General features: G+C 45.2%; 1 protein-coding gene across 11 annotated transcripts in view; it reads right to left on the bottom strand.

The window, feature by feature from the left end:
• The window catches only part of LOC147117517 (sodium bicarbonate cotransporter 3-like), a 288,206-nt gene that overhangs the window by 25,168 nt on the left and 238,043 nt on the right, over window positions 1–24,995 (bottom strand). For all 11 annotated transcript variants that reach the window (XM_085988558.1, XM_085988561.1, XM_085988562.1 and 8 more), the window contains 7 exons: window positions 22,460–22,621; window positions 19,072–19,185; window positions 10,954–11,115; window positions 10,058–10,309; window positions 9,643–9,711; window positions 9,386–9,559; window positions 8,389–8,526 (listed from right to left, as the gene is read on the bottom strand). In XM_085988558.1, coding sequence (XP_085844684.1) covers window positions 8,389–8,526; window positions 9,386–9,559; window positions 9,643–9,711; window positions 10,058–10,309; window positions 10,954–11,115; window positions 19,072–19,185; window positions 22,460–22,621 — 1,071 coding nt within the window. The remainder of the gene's footprint in view (window positions 1–8,388; window positions 8,527–9,385; window positions 9,560–9,642; window positions 9,712–10,057; window positions 10,310–10,953; window positions 11,116–19,071; window positions 19,186–22,459; window positions 22,622–24,995) is intronic.

Below are 24,995 nucleotides of genomic sequence, written 5' to 3' on the forward strand. Positions count from 1 at the left end.
GATGGACCATGTGAAGGTGAGGGAAGGGTGGAAATTGGAGGCAAAGTGAATGAAATTGTCAAGTTTGGGGCGAGAGCAGGAAACGGCACCAATACAGCCATCAATGTACTGGAAAAAGAGGTGAGGGAAGGGATCTGAGTAGGACTGGAACAAAGTCACAGCAGCAGCGGCGGCGGCAGTGCAGGCCTGGGAGGAGCGGCGAGACCAACTGACGTCGGCACAAGGGGAGGGAGCTTATTCAGGCCAGTGTCGGGAGCGGAGAGCGGCGGTACAAGGCTTACCAATCTCACAGACCAGCGGTGGCGTTCCGGAGCCACGTCACGATTCAAAAAGTGACGCGGGCAAGAGGAAGCAGAGGATTGGGTGAGTACAGCCAGGTGAGTATTTATACTACTCAATAGTTTGACAGTTAAGATTAATAGTTTATAAAACTTAGAAACTATAACCACAAAAATTAAGACCTTCTAAGGTCCCTGTTGTGTATCGGGGACTGCTAGTAACCAAGGGGCCTTGAAAATATCATTTAATCGTAGTGTTATTAGTGGTATTGATTTGATTTAAATTAATTTAGATTAATTAAAGGCTAAGTCATTGCAGGACAGCTCGGCCCCGTGGCATGCTCCTCCTGTGCTATGTGGGAAATCAGGGACACTTCCTGTGTCCCTGACGACCATGTGTGCGGGAAGTGTATCCAGCTGCAGCTACTGACAGACCACATTGCGGCGCTGGAGCTGCGAATGGATACATACTGGAGCATTCGCGATGCTGAGGACATCGTGGATAGCACGTTTAGGGAGTTGGTTACACCGCAGGTAAAGGCTGCACAGGCAGGAAGGGAATGGTTGACCACCAGGCAGAGTAGTAGGCGCAGGTAGGTAGTGCAGGGTTCGCCTGTGGCCATCCCCTTCTCAAACAGATATACCACTTTGGATATTGTTGAGGGAAATGGCTTATCGGGGGAAGGCAGCAGCAGACAACTTCCTGGAACTGTGGGTGGTTCTGCTGCACAGGACGGGAGGAAAAAGAGTGGGAGAGCTATAGCGATAGGGGATTCGATTGTAAGGGGAATAGATAGGCGTTTCTGCGGCAGCAAACAAGACTCCAGGATGGTATGTTGCCTCCCTGGTGCAAGGGTCAAGGATGTCTCGGAGCGGCTACAGGGCATTCTGGAGGGGGAAGGTGAACAGCCAGTTGTCGTGGTGCATATAGGTACCAACGATATAGGTAAAAAATGGGATGAGGTCCGAAAAGCTGAATATAGGGAGTTAGGAGGTAAATTTAAAAAAATAGGACATCAAAGGTAGTAATCTCAGGATTGCTACCAGTGCCACATGCTAGTCAGAGTAGAAATAGAAGGATATTGCAGATAAATACGTGGATAGAGGAATGGTGCAAGGGGGCGAGATTCAAATTCCTGGGACGTTGGAACCAGTTCTGGGGAACGTGGGACCAGTACAAACTGGACGGTTTGCACCTGGGCAGGACTGGGACCGATGTCCTAGGGGGAGTGTTTGCTAGTGCTGTTGGGGAGGGTTTAAACTAAAATGGCAGGGGGTTGGGAACCTGTGCAGGGAGACAGAGGAAAGGGAAGCAAGGATAAAAACAAAAGACAGGAAGGAGAAAAGCAAAGTGGCAGTCGGAGAAATCAAGGGTTTAAATCAAACATGGCCACAGTAAATAATAATTCTAAAAGGTCTAAGAGTGTTAAAAAAACAAGCCTTAAGGCTTTGTGTCTTAATGCGAGGAGCATTCGTAATAAGGCGGATGAATTAGCTGCGCAAATAGATGTAAGCAGATATTATGATATAATTGGGATTACGGAGACATGGCTCCAGGGTGGCCAAGGCTGGGAATTCAACATCCAGGGGTATTCAATATTCAGGAAAGACAGGCAAAAAGAAAAAGGAGGTGGGGTAGCATTGCTAGTTAAGAGAGGAGATTATCACAATAGTAAGGAAGGATATTAGCTCGGATGATGTGGAATCTGTATGGGTAGAGCTGAGAAATACCAAGGGGCAGAAAATGTTAGTGGGAGTTGTATACAGACCCCCAAACAGTAATGCCGAGGTTGGGGGTGGTATTAAATGGGAAATTAGAGATGCGTGCAATAAGGGCACAGCAGTTATCATGGGTGACTTTAATCTACATATAGATTGGGCTAACCAAATTAGTAACAATACTGTGGAGGAGGAATTCCTGGAGTGTATACGGGATGGTTTCCTGGACCAATATGTCGAGGAACCAACTAGAGATCAGGCCATCTTAGACTGTGTATTATGTAATGAGAAAGGATTAATTAGCAATCTTGTTGTGCGAGGCCACTTGGGGCGAAGCGATCCTAATATGATCGAATTCTTCATTAAGATGGAGTGTGAAGTATTTGACTCAAAGACTAGGGTCCTGAATTTAAATAAAGGAAACTACGATGGTATGAGGCGCGAGTTGGCTAGGATGGATTGGGGAACGTTACTTAAAGGGTTGATGGTGGATAGACAATGGCAAACATTTAAAGATCACATGGATGAACTACAGAATTTGTTCATCCCTGTTTGGCATAAAAATAAAACAAAGAAGGTGACTCAACTGTGGCTAACAAGGGAAATTAGGGATAGCATAAGATCCAAGCAGAAGACATAAATTGGCCAGAAAAAGCAGCAAACCTGAGGACTGCGAGCAGTTTAGGATTTAGCAAAGGAGGACAAAGGGATTAATTAAGAGGGGGAAAATAGAGTATGAGAGTAAGCTTGCAGGTAAACATAAAAACTGACTGTAAAAGCTTCTATAGATATGTGAAGAGAAAAAAATTAGTGAAGTCAAGCGTAGGTCCCTTGCAGTCAGAATCAGGGGAATTTATAATGGGAAACAAAGAAATGGCAGACCAATTAAATACATACTTTGGTTCTGTCTTCACAAGGGAGGACACAAATAACCTCCCAGAGATGTCGGGGAACATAGGATCTAATGAGAGGGAGGAACTGAATGAAATCAGTATTTATAGGGAAATGGTGATAGGGGAATTGATGGGATTGAAGGCCGATAAATTCCCAGGGCCTGATAATCTACATCCTAGGGTACTTAAGGAAGTGGCCCTAGAAAGAGTAGATGCATTGCTGGTCATCTTCCAAAATTCTAGAGACTCTGGAACAGTTCCCATGGATTGGAGGATAGCTAATGTAACCCTACTATTCAAAAAAGGTGGGAGAGAGAAAACGGGGAATTATAGACTGGTAAGCCTGACATTGGTAGTGGGGAAAATGCTAGAGTCCATTATAAAAGATGTATTAGCAGAGCACTTGGAAAACAGTGACAGGATCGGACAAAGTCAACATGGATTTACAAAAGGTAAATCGTGCTTGACTAATCTACTGGAATTTTTTGAGGATGTAACTGGTAGAATAAGGGAGAACCAGTGGATGTGGTGTATTTGGACTTTCAGAAGGCTTTCGATAAGGTCCTGCATAAGAGATTAGCGTATAAAGTTAAAGCACATGGGACTGGGGGTAAGGTATTGACTTGGATAGAGAACTGGTTGGCAGACAGAAAGCAAAGAGTTGGAATAAATGGGTCTTTTTCCGAGTGGCAAACAGTGACTAGTGGGGTACCGCAGGGATCGGTGCTGGGACCCCAGCTAGTCACAATATATATTAATCATCTAGACGAGGGAACTAGATGTAATATCTCCAAGTTTGCAGACGACACAAAGCTGGGTGGGCATGTGTGCTGTGAGGAGGATGCCGAGAAACTCCAGTAAGATTTGGACAGGTTGGGTGATTATCAGATTCAGATTAGATTTATTTGCCATATGTAACAAGTACAATGGAATGCTTGTTCCCCGTAGGGATGCGTCAGCTATACATACAGCGCCGCATTCAGAGTCAATACAATGGCTTCCCGTGGCAGTGGGAGCACGATGTCCCTCAGCCGCTCCGTCCTCCTGTTCACCGCGGCCTCCTCCTCACTGTTGCCGGCTCCACGTGTGGTGGCCTGCTTCTCCCGCTCTGGCCACCATGCCCGGCTCCCCTCCTCCCATCCGGACTGCGAGTTACCCGAAATGGAGCTGCCGGCCGACGTGCTGCAGCGTGTCGTGAGTCTGCTGCTGCTGCTCGTTGTGCTGCGCTCCTCCGCCCGACTCGCCGAACACATCGTCGGGATGTGAATGCTCCAATTCAGCCTCTTCACCGTCGCCGGCTCCATGGCCCGAGGCCTACTTCTCTCTCTTCGCGGGTCGGCCTCTGGCCGCCATGCTCGGCTCCCCTCCTCCCAGTCTGCCATGCATCTGCCCAATGTGGATAAATGCAAGGTTATCCACTTTGGTGGCAAAAACAGGAAGGCAGATTATTATCTGAACGGCAATAGATTGGGAGAAGGGAAATGCAACGAGATCTGGGTGTCCTTGTGTACCAGTCGCTGAAGGTAAGCATGCAGGTGCAGCAGGCGGTTAAGAAGCAAATGGTATGTTGGCCTTCTTAGCGAGAGGATTTGAGTGCTGGAGCAAGGATGTCTTGCTGCAGTTGTACAGGGCCTTGGTGAGACCACATCTTGAGTATTGTGTGCAGTTTGGTCGCCTTATCTGAGGAAGGATGTTCTTGCCATGGAGGGAGTGCAGTAAAGATTCACCAGACTGATACCTGGGATGGCAGGAATGACGTATGAGGAGAGATTGCGTCGATTGGGCTTATATTCACTGGAGTTTAGAAGAATGAGAGAGGATCTCATTGAAACTTATAAAATTCTAACAGGACTAGACAGACTAGATGCAGGAAGGATGTTCCCGATGGCGGGGGAGTCCAGAACCAGGGGTCACAGTCTAAAGATATGGGGTAAGCCATTTAGGACAGAGATGAGGAGGAATTTCTTCACCCAGAGAGTGGTGAACCTGTGGAATTCTGCTACAAAAGGCAGTTGAGACCAATTCATTAAATATATTCAAGGAGTTAGATATATTTCTGAAGGCTAAAGGGATCAAGGGATATGGGGAGAAAGCAGGGATCTCATTAAATGGTGGAGCAGGCTCGAGGGGCCGAATGGCCTACTCCTGCTCCTATCTTCTATGTTTCTGTAAAGAATGTTCCACATATCCCATGAAAATTCAGGCTAGCTAGGACCCATGTGGGTTCCCATAGCAACACCTTTAATTTGGAGGAAGTGAGTGGAGTCAAAGGAGAAGCTGTTCAATGTGAGAACAAGTTCAGCCAGGCGGAGGAGGGTGGTGGTGGATGGGGACTGGTTGGGCCTCTGTTCAAGGAAGAAGCAGAGCACCAGCAGGTCGCCCTGGTGGGGGACGGAGGTGTAGAGGGACTGGACGTCCAGTGAAAAGGAGACGGTTGGGGCCAGATAACTGGAAACTGTTAAAGTGGCGGAGGGCATTGAAAAAGTCACGAATGTAAGTGGGAAGAGACTGGACAAAGGGTGAAAAATAGTTGAGGTAGGAAGAAATCAGACCGTGTCCGTTCCATTTCCTGCACTTCTGCTTTCCCCCCTACCCCTCCCTCCAAGAACCACGATAGGGTTCCTAACGTCCTCACCTTTCACCCCACCAGCCTCCACATTCAACGGATCATCCTCTGCCACCTCCAGTGTGATCCCACCACCAAACACAGCTTCCCCTCCCCTCCCGGTTCAGCATTCCGAAGGTACCGCTCCCTCCGCGACACCCTGTTCCACTCCTCAATCACCTCTGACATCCCCTCCCCATTGCACCTTCCCGTGCAAGCACAGGAGATGTAACACCTGCCTTTTTAGCTCCTCCCTTCCCACTGTCCAGAGCCGAAACACTCCTTCCAAGTAAAACAGCGATTTATTTGTACTTCTTACAATTTAGTATAGTGTACTCACTGTTCACGATGCGGTCTCCTCTACATTGGAGAGACCAAACGCGGATTGGGTGACCACTTTGCGGGACACCTCCATTCAGTCCATAAGCGTGACCCTGAGCTTCCGGTCGCTTGTCACTTTAATTCTCCGCTCCACTCCCACTCTGACCTCGGCCTCTTACACTATTCCAACGAAGCTCAATGAAAGCTCGAGGAACAGCACCGCAGCTTTCAATTAGGCACTTTACAGCCTTCTGGACTCAACATCGAGTTCAACAATTTAACACCATAACCTCTGCCCCTATTTTTTCACATGGCAGCTGTTGGTGATTCTGCCATTCCCATTTACACCTCTTACAAATTCATCTTTTGTTTCTTTACTTGTCCCATTACCATCTCCTTTTGCTTTGTACTATCATTCCCGTTGTCATTTAATCACTCCTGCCTTCCATCCTATCACAGACCTTTTCTTTTGTTCTTTCCTCCCCTTCCCCCGCTCCTGCACTTGCTTAAAATCTGTTACATCTCTAATTTTTTCCAGTTCTGTTGAAAGGTCATCAACCTGAAATGTTAACTCTGTTTCTCTCTCCACAGATGCTGCCTGACCTGCTGAGTATTTCCAGCATTTTCTGTTTTTATTTCAGATTTCCAGCATCCGCAGTATTTTGCAAGAACATAATAGATATCAGGGTGGGATCATAATTGAAGAGAGTAAGAATAAGTACAGACTAGTAACCCATTTATATTGCAGAACCATTTCCAACATACTTTTCTAAATTCTAAATTTGTCCTGTGCATGTCTGGGGAAGGTGAATATAGATCAGCAATGACAAAATCATAGGCTACCCATGGCCAGAAGAATGGCAGTCCCAAACAGCAGCCCTTTGAGATCAGAGGCACTTTAGCTCTGGAAGTTAAGAATAAGCTCACTTTGTCTCTGCAAGCTGCTCTCTAATATAAATGGAGTACGAGGAGATCAACAGCATTCAACTGGTTTCTGTGCTACTGGGGCTGGGGACAAAGGAGATACATGGAGGACATACAGCCTGGGCTGAATAATGGAAATGTAGGAATGAAGAAATATTTTAGAGCTTTGTTTGGTGGGGAGTCGAGGAATAGTTGTACAAAACCTTCCACCTGGAAATTAATGATAAGGCAAAATCTAAAAAATAAATTGTACATGGTATGTGGAAGACTCCTTGAGGAGCCAAACATTGGACTAGTTTTAAGCCCTCTTATTATGTAGTTAATCTACCCCTTTACATACAATGGCACATTTTAATTTGTAAAGCCCCATGAATGATAGTGAGGGCAAACCTATGTAGCACACAGGCACTGCTTTCTTTTTGGCCCTCTCCTCTACGAATTGTTTTTGAAGGAGCCTACAGAAAAAAATACAAATTATATCTGACCATAATGGATTGGATAATGCAAAGGGCTTTATATCTCATCTCTAGTGCACTCCAAAGTGATGCTTTCATTAGAGATGCAAAACAATCTTAAAAATAGAAACTCTGTTACTGACCTAAAGCATAAAGTTTACAAGCAATTACACTTGCTTTGTGAATGACCTCAGCAGTTTATATACCCAGCTAATTTTACTTGGATTTGACTATTTAGAGCAGTGGTTTTAAAGAGAAATGCCAAGTTAGCAGCTAAACATCAGAACTATACTCCAGACCAGGAAACCTGCTAGTAAATTGTAAATCAAATGCTGACTCATGGTCATACTAGCTTAGTTTCAAGCATGCCAGAAGTCAATTTAAATACAGGGATATTTATACTCGTGTGCTGCAACTCGTTTTTTTTTTTAAAAACACGATAAATAATAGCTCAAATCAGACTAAGTCGCAAAAATTTGGGGAATCTCAAAGCAGCAGTGATGTGGAGCAGGGAAGCTATAGTGACTACTTAATCGCATTGAAGATCTGGTTTTGCAAGCCTGGATCCTTCCTTATTTATAAGTAGGCATATTATTTCAAACATTTAGGATTTAGTATAATCAAATTTACAACGCACTGGTAAATTATTGCATCATACATTTAAGAGTTTCTTTGTGGCATTTAATAATCTACTTTCCTGTATGTTATTGCAGCTTTGACTTTTCAATATTAAAATAGAATCAATGACTACAACATTCACAGCATGGTTTTAAACTCTGCATTGCATACTGCTCTCAGGTGACCAACATGAAAAGAGGGATAAGCAACTGTTGAGTTTTATTAAAGATTGTATGCAAAGGATTTGAACAGATATACCATCTTTACCCCCATTTATATACTGCATATATAAATCACAACAGAAAATATAATTCAAACTAAAATATGCAAACTAGAGGGAAAAACAAAAAGTTAGAATATTGCTCAAAACCTCTGCATAAAATCTTTAATTCCATGATGATAGATATCCAAGCAAAGGAGTTATTAGAAAGAGCACCTTTACAGGAATAGCAAGGAATGTAGCAACAGGTAGAAAGAGCAGAAACCCATGCTTTGTATCGACACTGAAAGCTCATGAATGGACTGGGACTATGTCTCAAAAGTCTGTTTAGATCTCCGTAGGTTTGTGCACTTACCTCAGTTTCCTTTTTCTTTTTCTGCATATCTTCCAATTTCTTCTTCTTGCTTTCAGGCATTAAATCATCTAACCAGCTAAGTTCTCGTTTGGTAAAGCAGAAATCCAAGAGTTTACGGATAAACACCAGAGCAAGAACCTGCCAACAATGAAAGCAAAAGATCACTTTGGTCCATCCCCACCTCCTCAGCATTTCGCATTTGGCTTTCTTGTTCCTTTTTGTTTGAACCTCTCAATTTGGCATCATCTGCAAACTAAGTGTTGGTTTGCTTAGTGTTTTACTGTACCCTCTTTCAGGATGCCTTTTAGTACTTTACCCACAATGGAGGTTAGGCTCACTGGCCTGTAGATGGTGTCATCCCTATGTCCTTGTTTAAAGATTGGTGCTGTTAGCTACTTTTCTATCCTCTAGCACAACACCTGTTTCTAATGGATTCCCCAATGATGGCGGCAAGAACATGAGCAATTTCACACCTGTGGAACTGATACTGTCTTCCTTTAGTTTTCTTTGCCCATCAGTGACCACCTTATCCAAATTTTTAATTTATTTTAGTACGTTTTCGGTTTCTCTTCTCTCCTCCCACCCCAAGAAATTCAGCTTCAATATTAAGGAAGTTTAATTGATCTAAAGAACATCCCATCGCCATGAGCTTGCCCTCAGGCTTACTTTGCCAGACTGGGGATTCAAAACTGGCATTCTTTTGTAAAAATTACCCTCTACTATTGCTGCCTAGTATTAGCAAACTCTGAATGTCAAGGTATAGACTCAGATAAGGTCAAAGGCTGACAATGCAATCATACCTTTCCACATTGCAGCTTGCCTATTTTGACAGAATCAAGCAACACCAAATTACTACAAGTCATTCAAACACTGTCTGTGGCGTTCTACCTGTTAATCCTTAATGTAACAAATTAAATAGTTTAAACGTCAACTATAAATCTAAGCCTAGAGAGTCTCTTCATAAAAATAATACAATGGGAATGACTAATAATCTCACCATCATAGGAAAGACAACCGCAGCAGCTGTAGCTTTAATGACCCAAAGGAGGACAAGACAGGTAAGCTGAATAACTGTGAAGATATGGACTTTCCACAGTGGCACGTAGCGCAGGTAGATCAAGTCAGGCTGGTGTTTAGCAGGCATCCCAAATAACTTTATACGGTCAAAAAACTGGTGAAAAAATGTTAACTGTTAGTAAATGTATAATGTTCTTGGAAAAAATAAGAAATTTAAAAGATTATTGAAACAAATACCTGAATCCCTCTCAAGGAAGAAACACCCATGTAAAGAAAGACACCATACAGCACTGGCATTGGGATAAACTGCAAATAAGGACGATCAGTTATTAATTAACCTTTGCTTTAATAGGTTATGTAGCTTGTAAATTCTAAAGTGCTCCATTGAGCAGTGAATTTGCAGCTAAAGCACTGCATAAATTTCAGATTTGCACAGTATATTAGATAACTTAAAAGTTGCCCAATATTCCAGAAATAATTTCCTGCTCTAGAATAAGCACAATCATTGGAATTTCAAATTCTTTCACCCATGAAACATAATGGACCTTCAGTTAATTTTTTTAACCCGATTCTCTGGAGTACAGTTAGTTCATTATAGCAACTTAGAAAATGCTGCAAGATACCAACAAACATTCAGTACCTTCCATCTTACCTTCAGAACAGAAGTCATAAAAACAGACAATCCCATCAGGATGAATATCAGTAAGCCTGTAACTCTCTGCTCTCGGATACCCAGGAATTTGGGCTGTTCACCTGGTGCTGAACACTCTGATTCCACCTTTAGGCTATTGACGTGGCTGATGGAGAGGACAGTAGCAGCCACAAACCAGGGAAGACCCATAATTGAGCATACTCCCAGCATAATAGCTACCATCAACAAATCAAGGTGATAACCACAACCTTTCTGCAAAACAACGATCAGAATGTCAGCATGCCATGTGTGTGTACATCATGCCAAAATGAAGAATGATGGTGCTTCCAAGTTTGTAAATGGCCAGGTAGGTACTACCCATACTTCCGTCAAAAATGTGAAATATCCTGAAATGTCCCATTGGCATTTACTGCTTGGATTAATAAGAAAGCATGCGTTTCTTACGAAGAAAACAGAGAGAAGTAACACTCACTATTCTCCCAAATGAGGGAAAACTGCAATGGTGTTTACAACTCTCAATGGGCCAAGAGCTACCACCACCCTAGGTAAGTCTGCAAGTAAGAAAAAGTCCAGGACCAATGCATCAATGTCAATCATTCAATGCAACCTATAAGGGTGTTTTGTTCCTTGTTAGCAACATGGGCCAATGCTAGTGGATTAGAAAATACCATAATCAATCATCTCAGGAAAGCTTTTTAATGTTAAGATTATTTAGAGAAGTCATTGACACTAAGAGCTGTAAAAAAAAACTGATTTTACATTAGCTTGCAGAAAAATATCCACATACAGTAGTAATTTTAAAAAGGATGAGGGAGGGCTGGCTCCCACCACTAAAGTTATCTATAAATTTGGTATTTTACTAATCTACATCTTAACTATTGTAAGCATTAAAATACCTTCAGTTTGTGCTCTTTTCTATTTATAATAACTGCAGTGATTTGTTGATCCATGAAAATAAGGATAGTGCATAGCAATGCCGGTACACATGCAGCAAGCATGGTCCACCAAGGGTTATGTCCAAGTGGGTCTATAAGCCAACCTCGGTCCTTTCGGGTAGGCTATATGCAAGCGAAAAAACAAACTGTAGTTATTAAAACTTCAAAAACATTTACTAAAAGGTTTATGGTGCAAGCCAATATACAAATAGTCCAGTTCTCTTGATTGCATATGAAGCTGCCCTGAAGAGAATGCATTAGTTCAGATAATTCTAAATCTACAAAATAATTTTTCTAACTGCCCATTAACAGTTTAGCTCCTGACTGTTAAAAACAAACAGCAAACTTTACAAACAGAAGGTTCATTTTCAGTTCCTTTAAAATATTACAGCGAGAACTCACTTAAGGACTAACTGAGCAGTTGGAAAGCACATTGTCCAACTCTGAGGAATGAGTAGCTAACTCCAGAAAGGTAGAATGAATGAATGAAAGTCCTTTCTTTCCAATGGCTGTAAGGGGTCTATATGAAGTTGAATTTGGGAAGTCTTAATTCACTTCCTAGTCCATCAGTTAACATCATAAAGCTTCCCACAATTTGGCACAACAGCACAACTTAATCCTTTCAGTTAAGGCGCAAAATAATAATCTTCAGATTTATTTACAAGAAAGATAATACACAGCAGTCAAGAAACAAGAAGAATCAAATTGTATAATACTTAAGTATAATAAAGATAGAATCTATCTACAAGGGGTTAAAATATTCGCTTTGGATTTTATTTCTTACATAATCTGACAATCTACGAGGCTTCCAGATGAAACACTTTTTAAATTTTCCAATGTGATTCCATTTACATGTGAGGTCATTCCTATGTCGATATTATGATTAGAACTTGAAAAATAATGCAGTACTTATTCCCAACGCAAAGACTTCTAAGGCTGTCAATCAACGAAGACAAGGACATGCACAGAATAACTTGAAAAGTTTGGAACCACCTTGTCCAACAGATTTGCATATCCATTAATCCCTGGGATATCGGGAAAAATAGGGACATTGGCAAAGGAGGAACTGACGCAAATCAATATCTCTAAGGATATGGTGTTAAGGAAGCTAAAGGGATTGAAGGTGGACAAATCCCCAGGGCCTGATAACATGCATCCTAGGGTACTGAAGGAGGTGGCCCTAGAGATAGCGGATGCACTAAGGATGATTTTTCAGAATTCATTAGACTCGGGAACAGTGCCGATGGATTGGAGGGTAGCTAACGTTACCCCACTATTCAAAAAGGGGGGTAGGGAAAAAGCAGGTAATTACAGACCTGTAAGCCTTACATCAGTTGTGGGCAAAATGCTGGAGTCCATCATTAAGGATGAAATAGCGGAGCACTTAGCAAATGGGGACAGGATAGGACAGAGTCAACATGGATTTACAAAGGGTAAATCGTGCTTGACTAATCTATTGGAATTTTTTGAGGGAGTAACTGGTAGAATAGATGGGGGAGAGCCAGTAGATGTGGTGTACCTGGACTTCCAAAAGGCCTTCGATAAGGTCCCACATAAAAGATTAGCATGGAAAATTGAGGCTCATGGGATAAAGGGGAAAGTTTTGGCGTGGATAGGGAACTGGCTGTCAGATAGAAAACAGAGAGTTGGAATAAACGGCTCATTTTCTGAATGGCAGGCAGTAACAAGTGGGGTACCACAGGGATCTGTCCTGGGCCCCCAGCTGTTCACAATTTACATTAATGACCTGGATCAGGGAGTCGGATGCAGCATTTCCAAATTTGCAGACGACACTAAACTAGGAGGGGGGGTGGGCTCAGAGGAAGAGACCAGGAAGCTCCAGAGCGATTTGGACAGACTGGGCGATTGGGCGGATAAATGGCAGATGCACTATAATGTGGACAAGTGCGAAGTTATCCACCTTGGGTGCAGGAACGGGAGGGCAAATTATTATTTAAATGGCAATAGATTGGGAGAGGGGGAAGTACAGAGAGACCTGGGTGTTCTTGTACACCAGTCACTGAAGGCGAGCATGCAGGTGCAACAGGCGGTCAAGAAGGCAAACGGTATGCTGGCCTTCATAGCAAAAGGGTTAGAATACAGGAACAGGGATACCTTGCTGCAGCTGTACAGGGCACTGGTGAGACCACACCTCGAGTACTGTGTACAGTTTTGGTCGCCTCATCTGAGGAAGGATGTTCTTGCCATGGAGGGGGTGCAGCGGCGATTCACCAGGCTGATACCAGGAATGGCGGGAATGACCTATGAGGAGAGACTATGTAGTTTAGGGATGTACACACTGGAGTTTAGAAGATTGAGAGGGGACCTCATAGAAGTGTATAAAATTCTGACAGGTCTAGACAGACTGGATGCAGAAGGAATGTTTCCCTTGGCGGGTGAGAACAGAACTAGAGGACATAATTTAAGGATAAGGGCTAAACCATTTAGGACAGAGATGAGGGGGAATTTCTTCACTCAGAGAGTGGTGAACCTGTGGAACTCATTGCCACAGAGGGCAGTGTATGCCAGCTCATTAAATATATTTAAGAGGGAATTAGATATATTTCTACGGGCAAAAGGGGTTAAGGGTTACGGAGAGAAGGCGGGGACGGGATACTGAATTAAAGGATCAGCCATGATCTCATTAAATGGCGGAGCAGGCACGAAGGGCCGAATGGCCTACTCCTGCTCCTATCTTCTATGTATCTATGTATAATACTTTCAGCATTTATAATATGGTTAGCTCCACATCAACAAGATGTTTCTGACAACTGGGCTCCGATCTTCATTTTGAAGTTTCATAATGAAAGACTGCTTCTACTTTATCTCTAGTTATTTCAACACTAGGGACACTGAAATTTTCCCAATTTGATGCAGGATGAAAACGTTCTTCACACCGCATTCTTGTGTTCAAACCTCTCCATAGCCTTGATCTACCCTATTGTTGCAATCTTCTCCAACTTTACATCACAGCACGCACCATTGTATTTCAAACATCAACAGCAAAGCATTTAGAAAGCATGGCCCTGGAATTATTTTCCTATACCTTTCCACCTTCCATTTCTCCAAACTTTCCAAAGCCTCTGCAAAATTTAACACTGATTGTGCCTAATTTTTGTCCATTTTTCTCTTGATGCCTTTCTGCCATGGGACATTGTTACGCCAAAGACGTTAAATGACATTGACCATTTAACACTGATTTAGACATAATGCAGTGATCATAAATACTGCAATACAATAAAATTCTAAAGTGAAACTTATATTTATTAGAAATAAAATTTTATTTCCAATTTCTATTTGAATTATGTCAAATAAAAGCATTTAGATATTAATATTCCAGAAAACCAATAGTCAAGAGTATTTAAGATACTGTGGCAAAGCCACTAAGAGACTCTCACAGTGACTTGTACAATTGCCTTTAATCATGTTTATTACCTTTTAATGTTGGCTCTGGTTAAACAGAGCTAGATCGACAAAATCGCGATCTGACGCGATGACGTCATCACGTGGGTCATGCGACGTGCCAACAGCGGGACACGTGATGACGTCAGAGGTAGAGGGCGTTTCCAGCTAGTCCTCGTGTGGAGTGATAGTGCATAGACCTGTTTAGAGCTTCTCCTGCATTTTCTTGTTTTGTAAAGTTTTAGTACATTAAACTCAGTTTGTTAACTACTAGTGAGTTTATAGATTCTTTGCTAGGAGTGCAGAGACTCCTACATTGGTGACCCCAAATCCTCGCGATCGTTTTTCGCGGAGAACGCAGAACACGTGCCAGGAATGGAGGCCAATGCAGTGGCCTTGAAGCTCCCCCAATTCTGGGAACAAAAGGCGGCCTCTTGGTTTGTGCAACCGAGGCGCAATTTGAACTCCGCAACATCGTACAGGACCAGACCAGATATCTCCACGTGGTCTCCGCCCTCGATAGCTCGACGGCGTCGAGAATCATCAGCCTTCTGGAGAGTCCCCCGAATGCTGACAAGTATGCAGCCATCAAGGCACGATTGCTGCAGGTATTTGGTCTTACCAAAGTGGAGCGCGCTTGCCGTTTACTGACGCTACCAGAGTTAGGTGACTCCAAACCCTCAGAGCTTATGAGCCACATGCTGACTCTCCTGGGGTCCGAGCCCCAATGCTTTCTGTTTCGCGAGCTGTTCCTTACTCAGCTCCCCGAGCAAGTCCAGGCAGCACTCACCCGAGCAGAAACCGCAGACTGCATCGCGCTCGCCGAAGAGGCGGATAAGATTTACGCAGTCCGGCAACAATACTGCGCCATCGCGCAACGCCCCGCCATGAGGAGCCCGGCCCCGGCTCCGACCACGGCGCCTCCGATGACCGGTTACTGTTACTGCCATGCTCGTTTCGGCCCGAAGGCCCGCTGCTGCCGCCCACCGTGCAGTTTCGCTACCAGACCGTCGAATAGACCGCCGCGAGTCAAGCACGCCGGTCCCGGTACTTCCCCCGCGGCCACGATGGCGATCGGCGCTTCCGGGAATCTCACCTACTTAACCCGACTCCATCTCGGGCCGTCGTTTTCTATGCGACACGGGGGCGCAATGCAGCATACTTCCCGCCTCGGTCATCGACCTTCGGTCCGGCGGACGGGGTCCCCCTCTGCAAGCGGCCAACGGGGGTTCGATCTGCACTTGCGGAAAGCGGCTCGTCCAAGTCTGTTTCGGTGGACAGCTTTTCACCTGGAATTTCATCACCGCTCAAATCTTGCAGGCCCTGTTGGGTGCCGACTTTTTGGGCGCCAACGGCCTGTTGGTAGACATGAAAAATCGACGCCTCGTTCACGCCGCCACGCTCGATGATATTTCAGGGGCGCGCAGCACGGCTGCGTCACACACGATTTCACATGCGTGGCCACCGCCCGACGATTTCGCCCGTCTCCTCGAGGAGTTCCCCGAGCTGACGAAGCCCACCTTTTTGGCTTCGACCGTCAAGCATAGGGTGGAGCATCATATTTCGACTACCGGCTCGCCCGTTTACGCCAGGGCGCGACGTTTAGAGCCCAGCAAGTTAGCGGCGGCGAAGGCGGAGTTCGCCGTGATGGAGAAAATGGGGATCATCCGTCGGTCCAGTAGTCCCTGGTCCTCCCCGCTCCACATCGTCCCCAAGCCCGACGGGGGATGGCGGCCCTGTGGTGATTATCGCCGCCTCAATGAGATAACGACACCTGACCGCTACCTCATTCCCCATATACAGGACTTCTCAGCACAATTGGCGGGGACGTCCATCTTCTCGAAAGTCGACCTCGTCCGTGGTTACCACCAGGTGCCAGTGCACCCTCAAGATGTTGAAAAGACGGCGGTCATTACCCACTTTGGACTTTTTGAATTCCTACGAATGCCCTTTGGACTTAAGAACGCGGCGCAGGTGTTTCAGCGCCTCATGGATTCAGTCCTGTGAGACCTTGATTTTTTATTTGTTTATTTGGATGATATTCTGATTGCCAGCACCTCCAAGGAGGAACACCTCGAGCACCTTCGGGTCCTTTTTCCACGGCTTCAGCAGCACGGCCTCATCGTTAACCCAGACAAATGTCGTTGCGGCCTAGCGCAACTTGATTTCCTGGGCCACCGCATAACCCCCGCTGGGGCAATGCCACTTCGAGTCAAGGTGGAGGCGATCGCGGAGTTCCCGAAACCAAAATCCGTGAAAGCCTTACAGGAGTTCCTGGGAATGGTGAACTTCTATCATCGTTTCATCCCCAGGGCAGCGCAGCTCATGCGTCCGCTCTACGAGGCCCTCAGGGGCACGACGGGAAAGGAGCCCGTGGTATGGTCGCAAGACATGGATCGCGCCTTCGAGGAGACGAAGACTGCGCTCGCCAACGCGACCATGTTGGCACACCCCCTGCCGGGAGCCACCATCGCCCTCACGACGGACGCGTCAGACTACGCGGTGGGGGCCGTCCAGGAGCAGTGGGTCGATGGCGCGTGGCAACCTCTGGCCTTTTTTAGCCGCCAGCTACAACGGCATGAGCGCCGGTACAGTACTTTCGACCGAGAGCTGTTGGCTTTGTTTTTGGACATCCGCCATTTTCGCTTCCTCCTCGAAGGGCGCCGCTTCATCGCGTTTGTTGACCACAAGCCATTGACGTTTGCAATGGCCAAGTCTGCGGAACCATGGTCGGCTCGGCAGCAAAGGCAGCTGACGTACATATCGGAGTTCACCACCGACGTCTGGCATGTGGCCGGTAAGGACAACGTCGTCGCCGATTGCCTATCCCGCGCCGCCGTCCAGGCCGTCCAATTGGGCATTAACTACACACAGATGGCGGCTGACCAAGCGGCCGACCCGGAGACCCAGGTTTTTCGTTTGGTTCCAGCCAGCCTCCAGCCGAGGGATGTGCCGTTCCATTCCGCAGGTACTACTCTGCCCTGCGATGTTTCGTTGGGTGCACCCCGTCCGATTGTCCCGTCTAAATGGCGCCGAGCTGTTTTCAATGCCATACACGGCCTATCGCATCTGGAGTGCGGGCGTCGCAAAAGCTGCTGGTCTCCAAATTCATATGGAGGGGAATACGCAAAGACGTCAGAGACTTGTGTTGTTTGCCAACGGGCCAAGGTGCAGCGGCATGTCAGGGCCCCGCTCGCCATCTTCAAGGTCCCGGAGCGGTGATTCGATCACATTCACATTGACTTAGTGGGCCTGCTTCCACCGTCCTGGGGCTTTACGTACCTTTTGACAATGGTGGATCGCACCACGAGGTGGCCGGAGGCAGTCCCCATGACGTCCACCACCTCTGCAGATGTTGCTCGAGCTTTCATTTCATCATGGGTAGCCCGGTTTGGTGTCCCTGCGGATATTTCGTCGGATCGTGGGCCGCAATTTTCGTCCGAACTGTGGAATGAGGTGGTTTCCGTGTTGGGCGTTAAACTCCACCGCACTACGGCCTATCACCCGCAAGTGAACGGCTTGTGCGAGCGGTTCCACCGTTCCTTGAAGGCGTCGCTCAGGGCCAGCCTTCTGGATGCATCCTGGGTCGACAAACTGCCGTGGGTGATGTTAAGACTCCGCACGGAACCGAAGGAAGATCTCCAGTCGGCGGCGGCGGAGATGGTTTACGGGCAACCACTTCGAGTTCTGGGTGAATTCCTGCCGCCCCCTACGCGGCCATGGTCCGTGGCCAGGCAAAGAGAGACCCACCGGGATGCAGCCCGCTGTTTCCGCCCAGTTCCGACCTCACAGCACGGTTTGCCTTCGTCCAACGTCCCGGGGGAGTTGTCGAAGGCCAAGTACGTTTTTGTGCGCCAAGACGGCCATCGTACCCCGCTCGCACCTCCTTATGCAGGGCCCTTCCAGGTTTTGCAGGCAGGGGACAAGAGTTTCGTGATCGACGTCGGGGGCAAGCCTGATCACATCTCTGTCGATCGCCTTAAGCCTGCGCACCTAGACCTCGAACGACCGATCGAGCTGGCGCAGCCTCCGCGCCGCCGCCACACCTGACAGCGCCGTGTTACGTGCCAGCTCAGCGTTTTCCCCTCCGGGAATTTAGGAGTCGGTCCAACAGGCTTGTCCGACCTCCTCAGCGATTGACTCTTCTCGTTAAAGACAATTCTGGGGGGGCGTATGTGGCAAAGCCACTAAGAGACTCTCACAGTGACTTGTACAATTGCCTTTAATCATGTTTATTACCTTTTAATGTTGGCTCTGGTTAAACAGAGCTAGATCGACAAAATCGCGATCTGACGCGATGACATCATCACGTGGGTCATGTGACGTCCCAACGGCGGGAAACGTGATGATGTCATGACGTCAGAGGTAGAGGGCGTTTCCAGCTAGTCCTCGTGTGAAGTGATAGTGAATAGACCTGTTTAGAGCTTCTCCTGCATTTTCTTGTTTTGTAAAGTTTTAGTACATTAAACTCAGTTTGTTAACTACTAGTGAGTTTATAGATTCTTTGCTAGGAGTGCAGAGACTCCTACAATACCAACATTAAAAATACAATGCTTAACAATTCATGACATACATATTTTTTAAAAATCTATAAGCAATTTCTAAAATAAAGTATGGCTTAAACAAACTAGCATATTAAATAAGTCTGTTAATAGTGAAGAAGCACAAAACTCTTACCTCAAACTGGTCCGGTACTGTAAGCTTCGGCGAAGGGACTCCAACAAGAAAGTCAATCAATACCATAATAAGTATGGTAAGAAACACAGCAAAATCACTGATGATGGCTCTCACCTACAATTTCAAAGAACAAAATTTGTTAAATACATTGCTGCAAGTGTTTTAAATTTTCTACTCCACCGACCCAAACTTAGTACAGGAAACTTTGTGCTATCCGGCACCCACGGGACCGAGCTGCTGCCGTTGCCTAAAAAGTGCCGTACTCTCCAGAGTTAATGTTGAGAGATACGGAGATTCTTATCTCCGTATTTGACAACAAACACTGTTGCTTAGCAACAGCTTCTAAACACTCGGGTGTGGCCCTAAAGCTCTGTAGCTGAAGCTGTTGCTATAGCTACAGACCTTGCACAGCTTGACTGTTCAAACAAAGCAAAAAAAACAAAGAATAAAAAACGGCTGCTGATTTTTGCCGGTGGCTCCAGATTGCCGGATAGCACAAAGTTTCCTGTACCAGTAATAAAAATTTGCCCAATTACCATTAGTTATTTTCCACTGAGGGCAATAACTGGCAAATTAAAATATGCAATGGGGACAGTAATAGAGGACAGATCTATAGCATAGGAATTCCTTTATTGCAGTCAGTAAAGTGGCACAATATTAAACAAGCCACTAAAATCCTGCTCCAAGGACAAGAAACCCTGGCCAAGAAATTCAATGGAGCCATGCCTGTTTTCTGGGTGGCAAACGAGTGCCTAAACGTCCAATATGATGGGCAGGAAATGCACATTCATTATGAGCCAGATGTGTACAACCGGCCAAATTGTTATAAACAATAAAATAGGCGTCCAGGGCCCCAGGCCTGAAACAGGCCGTAAGCCCTTATTTGGATATGCAAAGGGCATAACACTTATTTGAGTCCCCTTCTGCAATATTGGTTTGCCCTGAGGCAGCCAGCACCAGTGCCAGTTGCATTCAGGAAAACCAGGTCCACAAGCAGCCGAACATGGGACTCACCAAAATTAACATAAGCAAAATATCAGTAATGAAGAAAATAATGGCACTAAAGAGTGACAAATCCCCAGGGCCATATGGTTTCCATCCCAGGGTTTTAAAGGAAGTAGGTGAGAACATTGCAGATGCCCTAACTATAATCTTCTAAAGTTCTCTCGATTCAGGAACTGTTCCTTTAGATTGGAAAATTGTGCATGTCACTCAGCTATTTAAGAACGGTGAGAGGGGGAAACCGGGGAATTATAGACCATTTAGCCTAATATCTGTTGTCGGGAAATTACTAGAGTCTATAATTAAGGATAGGGTGACTGAACACCTCGAAAATTTTCAGCTGATCAGAGAGAGGTAGCATGGATTTATAAGGGTAGGTCATGCTTGACGAACCTGATTGATTTTTTTAAAGAGGTGACTAAAGTAGTGGACAGGGGAAATATCTATGGATGTTATTTATATGGACTTCCAGAAGGCATTTGATAAAGTCCCATATAAGAGACTGTTAACTAAGGTAGAAGCCCAAGGAATTGAAGGCAAATTATTAACCTGGTTAGGAAATTGGCTGAGAGGCAGGAGATTAAGAGTGGGGATAATGGGCAGGAACTCAAATTGGCAGGATGTGACTAGTGGTGTCCCACAAGAATCTGTGTTGGGGCCTCAATTATTCACTGTATTTATTAACGACTTAGACAATGGGATAGAACGCCACATATCCAAATTTGCCAATGACACAAAGATAGGCTGCATTGTAAGCAGTGTTGAAACATAAAATTACAAAGAGATATTGATAGATTAAGCGAATGGGCAAAACTGTGGCAAATGGATTTCAATGTAGGCAAATGTGAGGTCATCCACTTTGGACCTAAAAAGGATAGAACAGGGTATTTTCTAAATGGCGGAAAGCTAAATACAGTGGAGGTCCAAGAGACTTGAGAATCCAGGTACATATATCATTAAAATGTCATGAACATGCAGCAGCTTGATCTTCCCTTATTCTCTGTGCCCCCGTTTTTGGATGAAAATCTCAAGTGTACTAGCCCTCATCACTTATCAAATAATACTGCAATTGCTCCCCACCATTGTTTCAATGGAGTCTAATTAATTTATACATTTATTTTTAGCAATGCAATTAAACAGTATTAGTGAAATAAAATCTGGCACAATTGCTGTATGTCAGAAGCCATGGGGCTTACACAAATGCATTATTCACCTAAATTAATCTAGAAAACAAACTGACACACCTGATACACTGTTACAAAAAATATATCTAGAACAGGAAGGAGCGAGAAAATAAAGTGAGAAAAGGAGAAAACATGAAAATAAAGTGGGAAGAGCACGGCTGCCAATGGTGGACCGAAAGGAAGGGGGATGCATTAAAGGCTAGAGTCAGGAAAGGAGAGTCTGGGGGGCGTGGGTGGTTGTATAGGGCAGGAGAATGAGAGAGATAGAGAGGGGAAAGGCAATCAACAGTTTTAAACACTTGGATGAGTGTGTTAAATTTGAGGCTTCGAGGGACCGGGAGCAAATGTAGATTAACAAGAACAGCACTGACGAGGGCTTCAATGGCAGATGTGCTGAGGCAGAGGAGGAGACAGGCGATGCTATGGAGGTGGAAGTGGATAGCCGTTGTGATGAAGAGTATATAGGAATGAAAACTTAGCTTGGGGTCAAGTCGGTCGCCACGATTGCAAATAGTCTGGTTGAGCCAGAGACAGTGGCCAAGAATTGCGAGGCCGCAGAGTTTGTAGTGGGGGTTGAAGGCAAAGGCCTTGGTCTTCCCAATGTTTAACTGGAGGAAATTGTGGCTCATCAAAGACTGGATATCGGATAAGCAGTCTGATTGCACAGAGGCAGTGGAGGGGTTGTGAGAGCAGCTGTGTGTCATTGACGTACGCAAGGAACCTGATCCCATGTCTGTGGATGTTGTCGCCAAGGAGCAGAGTGTAGATGAGGAAGAGGAGGGGACCAACGACAGATACTTGTGGGACTCCAAGGGCAGGAAGAGAAGCCATTGCCGGAGATGCTCTGGCTACGAATGGATAAGTGGAACCAAGCTGAGCTGGAAAAAAAAGAGGAAAAGGAGTTGGAGGATAATGGCATGGTTGACTGTTAACGGCTGCAAAGAGAGTTAGAAGGAATAATGCATCATGGTTAGCCACAGAGATTATCATTTGTGACTTTGGTTAGAGCCGTTTCAGTACTGTGGCAGGGATGGAAATCTTATTGGAGAGATTCAGATGTGCAGTTGCAGGAAAGATGGGCAATGATTTGGGATGCAACAATACATTCAAAAATAAAAGTGGACGAAAGAGACAGATTCCAATTGTTAAGATGAAAAAGCCCTTCCATGTTGAAACACAGAACATATTACTTCTTACTTTACCTTTGTTGGGAAATAATGTTTGGCTTTGAATTGTTTCAGGAAGGAACAAAGAAAAAATGTTGCAAAGAATAAAATGATCGACCAGAAGAGAACATCAGGAACATAGGGCCCATGTTGTCCACAGGCTGGTCCAACAAACATCCCACCATATCTTTGACACTCCTAAGAAAGAGCACATGAATTAAAACAATAACTGATTGAGAGAAGAAAAAGCATTTCCACAACATTCAGAGAAGTAAACAAAACACTGGAATTTCTACATAATGCACTTTAACATGTATGAAGACGATATTAAGGTCCATTACTTCCAGAGTGAGAACAAAAGCAAAGTCACATAATATCGGATTGACATATTTCAGAGTTTTTAATCAGTCATCTGAATTACCACTTGATCCTAATACTCACGAAGAGATATTTGTAGCCCTATAATGTGCCGGCCTTCTTCATTCCTGATCTTTATGCTTTAAAACTGTAGGTCAGTTGCAAAATGGGACAGACATTTTATGCAGAATCACCTCTTCAATAACTATCTGGACATCATGTCACTGAAGGGATTAGATACAAAATGTCTAATCCAAGCTGAATCTGGCCAGCAAAAAGCATAAAATAAAGGAAGAAATACACACCAGTAAGACAATAGATATCCTTCTCTAAATTGGGTCAACGGTCTGTTGTCAGTGTAGTCAGTGTGCTACTGCAACAGATAGCCATAAAACATTGGTTGCTGCTGACATTGGGACCCCAAGTGGACGAGTTGCGTCTTAGCATATTTCGGCATAGTTAAACACAATTTGAAAGCTTGGGGCCATTGCCAGCACCAAAGATTACACCCACAGGACAAAGCAATTACTATGGCGTGATTCAGAGAACCTGGTTAAAGCATTTGCCTTGGCCAAAGCATCCGCGTGTCAGTTAAAAACTAAAGGTATCCTTGGTCACCTATCCATTGCCAGTTTTGGTTGAAGCCAGTCCAGAGATGCAGTCAAACCTCTGTTACTGATGCTGAATATAGTCATTTCTGAGGGCCAGACTCTCGGGGCTCAATTTTTATTCCCGAGGCAGGTTGCGTGGTGGGCGGGTTCTGGAGCCGCTTCCGGCAGGATCAGCTGTTGATGTCTGATTTTAATTAAATCAGCTTAAGTTAAGTTCATTGGGGTGTGCCGGTCCAATGAGTGTGATCGGGTCGGCTGGCCGCCTTTGATGACGTCATCATAGCAACTGGTTTTAAAGCTCCCATTCAGCTTAAGCCTTTCACTTCTGCATTCTGTTACTCAGTGATATTGCTCCAACCACAATGACTTCTTCCAGAGGCAAGGCAGCTCCTCAATTTAATGTTGAGGTTTTGGTGTCCATACTTAAGAAAAGACATACTTGCTCTCGAGTCAGTACAAAGAAGGTTCACTCGGTTAATCCCGGGGATGAGGGGGTGGTCATATGAGGAGAGGTTGAGTAGATTGGGACTCTACTCATTGGAGTTCAGAAGAATGAGAGGCGATCTTATTGAAACATATAAGATTGTGAAGGGGCTTGATCAGGTGGATGCGGTGAGGATGTTCCCAATGAAGGGTGAAACTAGAACTAGGGGGCATAATCTTAAAATAAGGGGCTGCTCTTTCAAAACTGAGATGAGGAGAAACTTCTTCACTCAGAGGGTGGTTGGTTTGTGGAATTTGCTGCCCCAGAAAGCTGTGGAAGCTACATCATTAAATAAATTTAAAACAGAAATAGATAGTTTCCTAGAGGTAAAGGGAATTAAGGGTTACGGGGAGCGGGCAGGAAATTGGACACGAGTCTAGGTTCGGAATGGTCATGGCCCTGTGGGTAGTGGAGTGCGCCCAGGGGCCGTGTAGCCTGGTTCTGCTCCTACTGTGTTCTAATTCTGTGTTAGATTTCAGGAGATGGTTTTATTCCTGTTCCTGGCTGGGGTGGAGATCGCCTTTACAGAAGGTAAGTACTGTAGAAAATATAGGGACAGAGTGATCTCCTGGAAGAATTTCGATCGCCTAGATGGGTCGGAGAGGAATTTCCCAGATTTTTTTCTCCCAAATTGGCCATTGGGTCTTTTATCTGGTTTTTCGCCTCTCCCGGGAGATCACATGGGTTCGGGTGGATGCAGAGTGACAGAAGATTTGAGGTTAGGATCAGATCAGCCATGATCTTATTGAATGGTGGAGCAGGCTCGAGGGGCCGATTGGCTCCTATTTCTTATGTTCTTATGATGAGTCCTTCCATGTTCTTGTCGAAGCTGCCAGAGTAATTGCTTTGTCTTATGGGTGTAATCTTTGGTGCTGGGAGAGTCTCTTCCCTCCGGATGGCCGGAGGAAGTCTCCTCAGCAGAACAAGGCAGCCTGGCTGCACATTGCTGAGGAGGTGAGCACAAAGTCCATTTGTTCACGCTCCTGGATCCGGTTTAATGATCTTGTCCGAACATCAAAAGTGAATATCCCATCACACTTACCTTGAATCTGCTTTCCTTCTTTTCTCATCACCAGCACTCTGCGCTGTAAGCCTGCTCCTCCACATACCACTTTAACCT

This window comes from Somniosus microcephalus, chromosome 5 (assembly GCF_052327205.1).
Source record: "Somniosus microcephalus isolate GS21.2 chromosome 5, FLI_Smic_1.0, whole genome shotgun sequence".
Taxonomy (NCBI): Eukaryota; Metazoa; Chordata; class Chondrichthyes; order Squaliformes; family Somniosidae; genus Somniosus; species Somniosus microcephalus.